The 12102-nt window shown below is 36.8% G+C and overlaps 2 protein-coding genes across 5 annotated transcripts in view; one reads left to right on the forward strand and one right to left on the reverse strand.

The window, feature by feature from the left end:
- Positions 1-12102, forward strand: part of LOC137831123 (callose synthase 7-like) — a 43436-nt gene that overhangs the window by 9264 nt on the left and 22070 nt on the right. For all 4 annotated transcript variants that reach the window (XR_011084342.1, XM_068638665.1, XM_068638667.1 and 1 more), the window contains 4 exons: positions 528-588; positions 10258-10342; positions 10431-10480; positions 10595-10681. Coding sequence is in view for 3 of the 4 variants with exons in the window: in XM_068638665.1 (XP_068494766.1) it covers positions 528-588; positions 10258-10342; positions 10431-10480; positions 10595-10681 (283 nt within the window). In the remaining variant the exon portion in view is untranslated. The remainder of the gene's footprint in view (positions 1-527; positions 589-10257; positions 10343-10430; positions 10481-10594; positions 10682-12102) is intronic.
- Positions 4247-5098, reverse strand: LOC137832948 (secreted RxLR effector protein 161-like). Its single transcript, XM_068641354.1, has one exon. The coding sequence runs from the start codon at positions 5003-5005 to the stop codon at positions 4247-4249; it is 759 nt and encodes a 252-aa protein (XP_068497455.1). The 5' UTR covers positions 5006-5098.

Consider the following 12102-nt stretch of genomic DNA (forward strand, 5'->3'; position numbering starts at 1 on the left):
AGGTGGAAACCATCATTTTACTCCAACCACATTTTTTTCCTCTTAATTGGCTTAGTTTGTGCTCTGCAAATCTTTTCTTTAGAAAGATGATATTTATAAAAATGAGTGTACAATTCCAATTGTATTTTGTTATGTTAAACATAATTTGATTTATTATATGCTTTATAAGATACTTGTACTTAGTATATAGGGAACCCTTTTCTCGTAGAAAATAATATTTTTCTTTTCCTTAAAGCTTTGTCAAGAAGCTAAGAAGAAAGATTTTTTACCCCAAAAATATTCAAACATGCATCTACTATCCTAGTTAAAGACACACTGATTAATATATCTATCAACTTCCTTTTAGTTTTTTCGTCATATGTTTTACAAGACTATTTTGGCCCATATAGAGAGACAACAGTTTTTTTATTTTCTCTTAAAATTTGATCAGACTAATGATTGGGTATTTAATTCAATCATAATATTTGCTGCTTCTATTATTAAGTATCTTTTCATATTTTATGGCTTTAAATATATTGTTATGGCAGGTACACCCTCTTCTGGATCATGCTGCTGATTAGCAAGCTAGCTTTCAGCTACTATGTGGAGGTATTATTTATGTAATTGATTTTTTATTTAAATTTCTTCTAATTTGCATGGCTTGTTGACAATAACACACATGTAAGTGATAAAAACATGCCCTGAATTCCAAGAGTGATTAAAATCTTCAATGACTTGCTTTCTCTGTCAAAATATCCTTTCAAATTGCACTCAAATAAGGTAAATTTTGGTTTTGATTCCTAAACCTTGTATGACTTTTAGTCCCAATAATGTTTTTTTGAAGTTTTGGTACTTGTTATTTTATTTTGATCCCTATTAAATATCTATTTTTTCATTTTAGTCCCTATAATATTTTGTTCGTTTTGAACTAGTCTCTTGAAAAATTTGAGGGACTATAAGCAAATAATCTACATATAACAAGAACTAAATCATAAAAGTAGATATTTGCAAGGACTACAATAAAATAACAAGGACCAAAAGAAAATGTCACAGGCACCCGTTGTTAAGAATTTTTTTTTATAAAGATAAAAAAGTACAACTATACTTCAAGAACAAAAAAGCATATTTAAGCCTTCATGTTATTTTGAGTGTTAGAATATCTACAAAATATTTTAGAGGACAAGTATTGCGTGTAATAGATTACTATAAATAGGGTTGTTAGTGAATTGTCTATTGTATTACATCACTTGAACAAATAATAGGATCGAAAGACAGTGTATTCAACCTACAGTGTTGGACTTTTATTTATGTATATATATGATACAAAGAAGAGGCAAGACACTTGCCTAAAACACTAACCCTAAAGTTGGGTACACACATAAGAAAAATAAAAAAGAAAGAAAATAACATTACATTTATTAAAAGAAAAGGAAGAATAGGATAAAATCTCTTGTGTATATTGAACACATGATTATGTTTATATAGAAAAAGAAACATATGAGCTAAGTCCATTACATAAATAGAAATATCTAATAATATCTATAATATCTCATAATATCTAATAGTATCCGTTGGAGATCCCACATCGACTAGAGATAAGAATATTTCATTGTATATAAGTGGGTGCAAACCTCACCTCATGAGCCAGTTTTATGGGGTTGAGTTAGGCTAAAGTCCACTTTGTTATAGTATCTAACACTCCCCCTCAAGCTGGTGCATATAAATCATATGCAATCCAGCTTGTTACAAATGTAATCAATCATAGGACTTAGTAAAGGTTTAGTAAAGATATCTATTACTTGATCATTTGAATTAACAAACTCAGTCTTGTTATCTCCTGATATAATCTTTTCTTGAATGAAATGACAATCAATCTCAATATGTTTTGGTCTTTTCTTGAAAACTGGATTTGAGCTAATATCAAGAGCATCCTGATTATCACATATAAGTGTCATTTGAGTGACCTCTCCAAATTGCAATTCCTTATAAGCTCTCAAGTAACCGAGGTCATAGCTCTATATTCTGCTACTGCACTAGATCTCACCACAACACTTTGTGTCTTGCTCTTCCAAGAGATCAAGTTATCACCAATGGAGACACAATAACCGGAAGTTGATCTTCTATCAGATGGAAATCCTGCGCAATCAGCATTGGAATAGCAAACGACTTTAGTATGGTTATTGTGACCATATAACAAACATTTTCCAGGAGAGTCTTTAATGTACTTCAGTATACGAATGACTGCATTCCAATGGTCTTCACATGGAAAATTAAGAAATTGACTCAAGTAACCGTGAGATAGTTCAATTTTCCAACTAATCTTCTGAATTTCTCCGGATCTGAAAGAGGCTCCCCTGATTGCGTAGAAGTTTGACATTGGGATCCATGGGAGTATCACCAAATTTTGAATTCATCAACCCAATCTCCTCCAAAATATCCAATGCATATTTTCTTTGAGAGATAACAATACCAGTATTGGATTGTGCTACCTCTTCTCCCACTGTTAATTCCAAATATATCCAGTATGATCGTCAGGATCAGGCAATCTTGGCCTGGTTATTGGTGTCTATGACCGCAGGTATCCTAACTCAGATGGTTGGCATGGACACCTCAAATCAAGTCTGGCACAAACTCCAGACAATTATGGGTCTCAAACTCGTGCTCAAATAAAGAAGCACAAACAACAACTGCGTACACCCAAGAAGGATCGATCCATCTCTGCCTATCTTCTTGACATCAAGAAAACTGTAGACCACTTGGCTACTGTGGGTTGTCCCATCTCTACAGAAGATCACATTGAAGCTATTCTTGATGGGTTTTCCGATGAATATGATTCATTCATCACCTCTGTCACATCCCATCTTGACCCGTATATGGTAGCAGATATTGAAGCTCTGCTTCTTGCTCAAGAAAGTCGTATTGAAAAGGCAAAACAGTCTGTTGATCACATTCTGCAGGCCAATGTTCCATCTTCTTTCTCTCCTTACAACTCCAGTTCTACCAATCATCACCCTTCCTTCCGCCCTTCTGGTCCTGTTAAACAACGGTTTTATTCTAAACCACACTTTCCAGCATCCAAGAACTTCACCAAGATGCCATCTAACTTGTCTTCGTCTCTGGTGCAATGTCAACTTTGTGGCAAATATGGGCACATTGCCCTTCATTGTTGGCATAGGTTTGATTTTTCCAATCCCTCTCAAGTTACTGCTAACACTGCTCATTTTCTACATCTCTTAGTGATGATGAACTTTCGATCCTCATAGTGGTGCCTCCCATCATCTCACAGCTCCCTATTGCATCTTTGGCTCTGCCACTTTTACTGATCTTACTACCCATAATACTTTTTCTTTACAACATCTTCTGCATGTTTCTACTATATCTAAAAATCTGTTGAGTGTTTCTAGGTTTGCACGTGATAATCACGTATTTTTTGAGTTCCTTGCTGATGTTTGTCTTGTTAAACGTCAGGGAACCAATGAAATTCTACTTCAAGGCAAGCTTAAAGATAGTCTTTATATGTTTCCAAATCTTGTTCAAACTGCACCTTATTCTGCGTACACTACTGCTATTAGCATTGGCTCTTCTACATATCATTTGTGGCACTCCCGGTTTGGTGGTCATGCCCAACCAAGAGTGATTCATCAAATTATGAAGATTTGTAATATACCTTTTACTGCTAAACGCGAATTCTGTGAATCTTGTGTTGTTCGCAAGTCCCATCAACTCCCTTTTACTGCTTCTCAAACTATATACTCTAAACCTTTACAACTTGTTTTCATTGACATTTGGGGGCCGTCTGCTACCCCTGCAACTAATGGTGCTACTTACTATATCTCTTTTGTGGATGCTTACACTAGATATGTTTGGTTCTATTTAATTGACACTAAATCATAACCACTCACTGTTTTCAAATCCTTCAAATTATATGTTGAAAAACAAACTGGTTTTCAACTTTTAAGCATTCAAACTGACAATGCAAAAGAGTTTCTCCGTTTTAAATCTTTCCTTTCACCCAATGGCATAACTCATCGTCTAACTTGCCCTCACACTCATGAACAAAATGGTTATGTTGAACGTAAGTATTAAAGGAAAAGAAAGAGTAGGGTAAATCCCTTGTGTATATTGAACACATAGGGTTATGTTTATATAGGAAAAGAAACATATGGGCTAAGCCCATTACATAAATATGAGATATCTATAATATCTCATAATATCTCATAATATCAAATACTATCTAATTATATCTAATAATATCTAACACTTCCCCTCAAGCTGGTGCATATAGATTATATGTACCCAGCTTGTTACAAATGTAATCAGTTCTAGGCCCTCGTAAGGGTTTAGTAAAAGTATTTGCTAATTGATTATTTGAATTAACAAACTCAGTCTTGATATCTCCCGATATAATCTTTTCTCGAATGAAATGACAATCAATCTCAATATGTTTTGTCCTTTCATGAAAAACTGGATTTGAGCTAATATGAAGAGCAGCCTGATTATCACATATGAGTGTCATTTGAGTAACCTCTCCAAATTGCAATTCCTTAAGTAACTGTTTAAGCCAAATAAGCTCACAAGTAGCCGATGCCATAGCTCTATATTCTGCTTCTGCACTAGATCTCACCACAACACTTTGTTTCTTGCTCTTCCAAGAGATCAAGTTATCACCAATGGAGACACAATAACCAGAAGTTGATCTTCTGTCAGATGGAGATCTTGCCCAATCAGCATCTGAATAACAAACGACTTTAGTATGGTTATTATGACCGTATAACAAACCTTTTCCAGGCGAGCCTTTGATGTACTTCACTATACGAATGATTGCGTTCCAATGATCTTCACATGGAGAATTAAGAAATTGACTCACCACACTGACTGCAAAGGAAATATCAGGACGAGTAACAGTGAGATAGTTTAATTTTCCAACTAATCTCCTGTACTTCTCAGGATTTGAAAGAGGCTCCCCCTGATTGGGTTGAAGCTTGACATTGGGATCCATGGGAGTATCAACAGATTTCGAATTCATCAACCCAATTTCCTCCAAAATATCTATTGCGTATTTTCTTTGAGAGATAACAATACCAGTATTGGATTGTGCTACCTCAATCCCCAAGAAATATTTGAGTTTGCCAAGATCTTTGGTCTGAAAGTGTTGACAAAGGTGTTGTTTTACTTGTGAGATGCCATGGTGATCACTGCCTCTAAGAACAATGTCATCAACTTATACTACAAGATAGATACACCCAGCACTCGAGTGACGATAAAAAACTGAATGATCTCCTTCACTGCGAGTCATACCAAATTGTTGAACAACATTGCTAAATTTTCCAAACCAAGCCCTAGGAGATTGCTTGAGGCCATATAAGGATTTGTGAAGACGACATACCAATCTAGAAGACTTCCCGTGAGCAACAAAACCGAGAGGTTGCTCCATATAAATTTCTTCCTGCAAATCCCCATTAAGAAAAGCATTTTTGACATCTAGTTGATAAAGAGGCCATTGTTGAAGAGCAGCCATAGCTATGAATAAGCGAACAGAGGCCATCTTTGCTACTGGAGAAAAAGTATCACCATAGTCTAAACCAAAAGTTTGGGTATAACCCTTACCACAAGACGAGCTTTGAGACGATCAGTAGGACCATCTGGACCAACTTTGATAACAAAAATCCACCTGCAACCAACAACAGATTTCCTAGATGGTAAAGGTACAAGTTCCCAAGTTCCATTATTCTGAAGCGCATTCATTTCATCAAGCATGGCCTAACGCCAACCAGGATGAGCTAAGGCATCACCTACAAATTTTGGAATGGATATAGAAGAAATAGACGAAAGGAAGGTATAAAAGGGTTGAGATAGTCTATGGTAACTCAAAGGAGTACAATGTGGAGAGGGATTACGAGTAGAACGTATACCTTTACGAATAGCAATAGGAAGATCAGGTTCAACAGTCGGAGATTCAACTGTAGGAGCCGGAGGGGGATGAGGTGTTGGCACCGGAACAGAGTCTGCTGATGGACGATGAGACGTTTGACGACGACTATACACCTGAAGAGTTGGTGGCAGTGGTGAATCGTTAGGTTTACTAGGCACAACAAGAGGAATATTAACGTGATTAGATGAAGAAATTGAAGGAGAAGGACAAGACTTAAAGTAAAGGGAAGATTCACTGAAGGTGACATCTGCTGAAATAAAATAACGGTTTAAGGACAGTGAGAAACATTTATATCCTTTTTGTGATCTAGTGAACCCTAAAAAGACACATTTGTGTGACTTAGGAGATAATTTATCAAGACCAGGACTAAAATTATAAACAAAACATGTGGACCCAAAAACTTTGGGAGGTAAAGAGTGGAGAGGGTCATGTGGAAATAAAATAGAATGAGGAATTTTGTTATCTAAAACTGAAGATGGCATGCGATTAATGAGATAACATGCACTAAGAACAACATTACCCCAAAAACGCTGAGGAACATCACCATGGATTAAAATAGTACGAGTTGTTTCAACAAGATGTCTATTCTTGTGCTCAACTACCCCATTTTGTTGAGGTGTATAAGTACGTGATGTTTGATGAAGAATACCATGAGAAGCCATAAAATTTTTAAAAGAATGAGAAAGATACTCACGTCCATTATCACTGCGCAAAATTCGGATGGAAATTCCAAATTGATTTTTAATTTCATTGTAAAATATTTGAAATATAGAAAACAACTCAGAACGGATGGAAAGATACTCACGTCGATTATCACTGCGCAAAATTCGGATGGAAATTCCAAATTGATTTTTAATTTTATTGTAAAATATTTGAAATATAGAAAACAACTCAGAACGGTTTTTCATTAAAAATACCCAAGTACATCTTGAATAATCATCAATAAAAGTAACAAAATACTGAAATCCTAAATTAGACTTAATACGACTTGGTCCCTAAATGTCAGAGTGAACTAAGGCAAAAGGAGATGAAGCACGTTGTGAGACACTACTAGGAAAAGAACTACGAATGTGCTTCCCTAACTGACACGACTCACACGATAAAGTAGACACATTAGACAAACTTGGAACAAGTTGCTGCATCTTGGCAAGACTAGGATGACCCAACCGAGCATGAATGAGAGATGGAGAATCCATAATTGCGCCAACATGTGCAGAGATCTGTAGTTGATAAAGTCCATGAGACTCACATCCGGTGCCAATCATCTGTCCCGAACTCCGGTCCTGTAAAGTAACAGAATCTTTGGTAAAAGAAATAACACAATCAAGGGAACGGGTGAGACGACTAATGGATAATAAGTTAAATGGAGACCTAGGGACATACAAAACATTATCAATAGATAAAGAAGAAAAAAGATTAATAGTACCAACACCATGTGATGGTACCCTATATCCATTGGCCATGGTAACCGAAGGTAAATAACCCGTAGTAGATAGGGAAGAGAAACAGGATTTATTACCAGTAATGTGATCAGTGACACCTAAATCTAGAACCCAAGGGCCATGGGAAGTGGAGTGAGTGAGGCCAACAAAAGATGTACCTGAATGTGCAACAGAAGCCGTGGAACTAGGGTTCTGATGATCCTCATACCATTTAAGAAATTCATTGAAAATAGCAGGCTGGCTTGGGGTATCAATTGAAGTATGGTCCATGGTAGAAGGTTGCACAGGGGCAATTTGAGCAATCGCCACAGATCTAGGAGGACGACCATGTAAGGCATAACATTTGTCAATTTTGTGGCCAAGTTTGCCACAATGGTCACACTTGTGACGCCCTTTGCCCGGCTTGTGAGGGCGAGTACGATCATTATGCTGAGAGACTAAAGCAGAAGAGTCATCAACATGAGACGTTATATCAGTGGTGTGTTTACCTGGCACGCTCAAAAGGGTAGAACAAGTGGAAGTAAAATTGGGCACAATAGGAGATCCCAAAATTTGATCACGAACGTGAGAATAATCATCAGGAAGGCCATGTAAACCCAATAACATGAAGAACTTGGATCTTTGTTCTAGTTCTTGAGAAGGAGTAGAGGCAGGAGGTAATAACTCATTAAAATCATGAAGAAGAGCATGAAGTTTACCTAGATACTCTGCCATTGTACCATCAAGACGTTTGGGAGCAACAATTGTGAGAAGATTTTGACACACACCATAAAGACGTTGAGTATCATTGGTGTATAATAATTTTGCTTGTTCCCAAACTTCTGAACATGTCTCATAGGTACGAAAAATTTGTTTTAAAGATGAATGAATGGTCGATTTGATAACAATGCATAATTGAGCATCAATTTTCAACCAACGTAAAACCTCATTTTCAGCAACAGTAGAATGAGTAAGATGATGAACATAACCTTGACACTTAAGCCATAATTTAATATCTGATGCCCAAGTGTCATAATTGGTTCCATCCAATTTGTCAATGGAAAGATGAACATTGACGTAATTAGTATAAATAGATGAATCCGGCATAATGACTACAGAAGAAGCCACAGTGGTAGCGGCAGCGGAAGACGCCTTAGTGGCAGCGGAAGCAGAAGAAGCCATAGAAGATAAGGACAAATCCAGTCACCGGTTAATTGGCGGCAACAACAAAGATGAAGGCTCCGGCAGCGTCTCCAACGGAGGCTCCAATGAGATTCCGGCGACGGCTCCGGCGAGACCGTGGGGCGGTGGCTGGAAAATTCCAGTGAATAGTGGGTTCACCAATAGAAATTGAACCCTAAACCCTAACCTTATGCTCTAGATACCATATTAAAGGAAAAGAAAGAATAGGGTAAATCCTTTGTGTATATTGAACACATAGGGTTATGTTTATATAGGAAAAGAAACATATGGGCTAAGCCCATTACATAAATATGAGATATCTAACAATATCTATAATATCTCATAATATCAAATAATATCTAATTATATCTAATAATATCTAATAATATCTAATAATATCTAATAATATCTAATAATATCTAATAATATCTAACAGCTTACATCTCTCTCAAACCAAATACATTCAGGATCTCCTTCACAAAACCAGCATGCTCTCCTCCAAGCCTCAACCCACACGAATGCTCTCCACCTCTCGTCTAACAAAAGACACTACCACTGCTATAGATGATCCTTCTCTCTATCGATCCGTGGTTGGATCACTTTAATATATCCTCATTACTCGTCCAGAACTTGCCTATAGTGTCAATAGAGCGTGTCAGTTCATGCACAACCCCCAATATCACCAGTGGAATGCTGTTAAGCGCATTCTCCGCTACCTAGCTGGCATTACCACTCATGGTCTTCATCTTCGGCGCCCATCTCAACTCACACTTAATGCCTTTGCTGATGCTGATTGGGGCTTTGATCCTGATAACAAGAAATCAACCTCAGGCCTTGTTGTCTACCTGGGATCAAATCTTATTGCTTGGCTTTCAAAGAAACAAAAGGTTGTTTCTCGCAGCTCTACTGAAGCTGAATATCGCAGTATTGTTGCCACTCTTGCTGAACTCAAGTGGATACAAAATCTGCTCACCGAACTTCATCTTCCTCCTACTCTTCCCACCACTCGATCTGATAATCTTGGCGCTATTCTTCTTGCATCCAATCCAATCATGCACTCCAAGACCAAACACTTTGAATTAGACCTTCATTTTGTTAGAGATGCTATCCAACAAAAGCAACTGCAGCTTCTTCATGTTCCTGCTACGCTACAGATCGTCGATATTTTCACCAAACCATTAAGTGCTGGCCCGTTTTCTACTTTGTCACATAAATTAATGGTGTATCCTAAACTATTAATTTAAGGGGGGATGCTAGTTATAACAGTCTAAACTGTTTTATATGTATTGACTACTGAACTGGGTACTATTAATACCCAGTCTTCCCTGTTCTAAATGTACGTTCAGTTAGTATTGAATAATAAAGTTCTCTCTTTCCTCTTATTCTCTCCTCTAAATCTTCTATTCTTCCTCTACTCTTTTAGACTTAAATAATTTCCAAATCATGTAATTATCTTAATCAGGAAGCTTTCTCATTACATTAATGATACAACATCTCAGGCCTCTCCTTTTTCTCTTTTTCTCATTTTCTCATTTTCTCTTCAATCATAAATTTGTGAAAACTTTAAAAAGATAATGAAATCAATTCCCAGTAAATGAACTACCAAATTCTTGCAATCGTGTTTCATATATTTTCTTTTTTCCTCTTTATATACATGCCAAGATTGTACGAAAGTCAACAAATATTTTAAACTGTAATTCATTAAATTTGTTTATCTTTGGTACTAAATTTATCTTTCCACAGATATTGCCCCTTATTGGACCCACAAAATTAATCATGGGGATGTCCATTGATAACTACCAGTGGCATGAGTTCTTTCCAGAAAATGGTAAATATTTTATGCCCTTTTCACATCTACCTGTCTTTGCTACTTATTCAGTCAGCATAACTGGCTTCAACTCACATTACTGCTACAGAGACTCACAATATATGCATCGTCATTGCAATATGGGCTCCAGTTATCCTGGTAAGTATAGTAGGAAAGGAATTTTGGACTAACGAACTTCATTTTATTCCATTATTCTGCCTTCACATTTGTACATTAATTCATTCCATTGTTATATGTTTCATTAATATATAGGTTTATTTTATGGATACTCAAATATGGTATGCTACTTATGCCACTCTGTTTGGTGGCATTGTTGGAGCCTTCAGCCATTTGGGAGAGGTTAGTGGCATGTTTATTGCAACATTTTATATCTGACTTTTGTAATCCCCCCTTCTTATTTGAGTTCTTCTTAATCCCACAAGAAAATAATTGCATTATTTGATACTAAGCTGTCTTATAAAATACATTTGTTCATGGTTTCTTTTTCTTTAATTGAACATTTGCTTGGTATATTAGTGATATAATACATTTCTGATTATGATGCATGTCAAAACTGTTTAGGAAGTTTTATATTTTATCCTTATTATATTTTTATTTTGTACCACAGCTGTATCTTACTATTAATATTAGGATTATGTATTTAGAAACAATCCCACAATCATAGGGATTTGTTTCTCTAGAATTAGTTGTCCATATTTCCTAAAATAACTAGCAAACTCATGTATATATAGGTCTAATGACCTCATAATTTAAATAGAAGAAAATATTATTCCTTCTAAACTTGAGATGGTATCAGAGCTCCTGATCTTTAGGAGTCTCTGACCGTGCCTGAAAACCCTAAGTTGCAGCCATCATTGCTGCACAACATTGAGCCTTGCTGCAGCCTTCATTGCTGCACAACCTTGGCCTAATCGCAGCCTTCATTGCTGTGTAGCCTTCACCGCGGCTACTGTTCACCGCGGTTACTGTTCACCACGCCACTGTTCATCACGGTTACTGTTCACCGCCGCTACTGTTCATCACTGTGATGGCTGAGATCACTGAGATCGTGAATCCTATTGGGGACAGATCCCAAACTGCTGGAGAATTGCAGAATGTTCATTCTGCTTATAGATTAAATGAAAAAAATTATCTCAAATGGTCTCAACTCATTAGAACCATCTTGAAAGGAAAAGGAAAGGTCAGTCACCTGACTGATATTGCCCCTGATGAACAGGATGCCAAGTTCAAATCATGGGATGAAGAAGACTCCATGATCATGGCATGGCTGTGGAATTCAATGGTCCCAGAAATCAGTGATACCTGCATGTTCCTTAAATCAGCAAAGGAAATTTGGGAGGCAGTAGAACAAACCTATTCTAAGGCCAAGATGCTGCTCAAATATATGATGTAAAAGTGAAAACTGAGGCTGCCAAGCAGGGAAACAAATCTGTTACAGAATATGCCAATCAACTCAAGTCCCTATGGATGGAATTGGATCACTACCGAGTTATAAAAGCAAAATGTTCAGAAGACTCAGCAATCCTTAAGGAGTATATTGAACAAGATAGAGTCTATGATTTCTTGGTAGGCCTGAATCCTGAATATGATCAGGTTCGAATCCAAATCTTGGGAAAAGAGAAAGTCCCAGGGCTTAATGAAGTGGTAGCCATTATTCGAAGTGAAGAAAGCAGGAGAGGACTGATGTTGGAGACCCCAACTACTGAAAGCTCAGCAATGAAAGCTGAAGGAGGAACAGCCATGATAACTAACCAGAAGAA

Source organism: Phaseolus vulgaris, chromosome 6 (assembly GCF_000499845.2).
Source record: "Phaseolus vulgaris cultivar G19833 chromosome 6, P. vulgaris v2.0, whole genome shotgun sequence".
Lineage (NCBI taxonomy): Eukaryota > Viridiplantae > Streptophyta > Magnoliopsida > Fabales > Fabaceae > Phaseolus > Phaseolus vulgaris.

Bases quoted from the DNA above. Each gene is read 5' to 3' on its own strand.
- LOC137832948 (XM_068641354.1), bottom strand. From the start codon at position 5,005: ATGAATTCGAAATCTGTTGATACTCCCATGGATCCCAATGTCAAGCTT.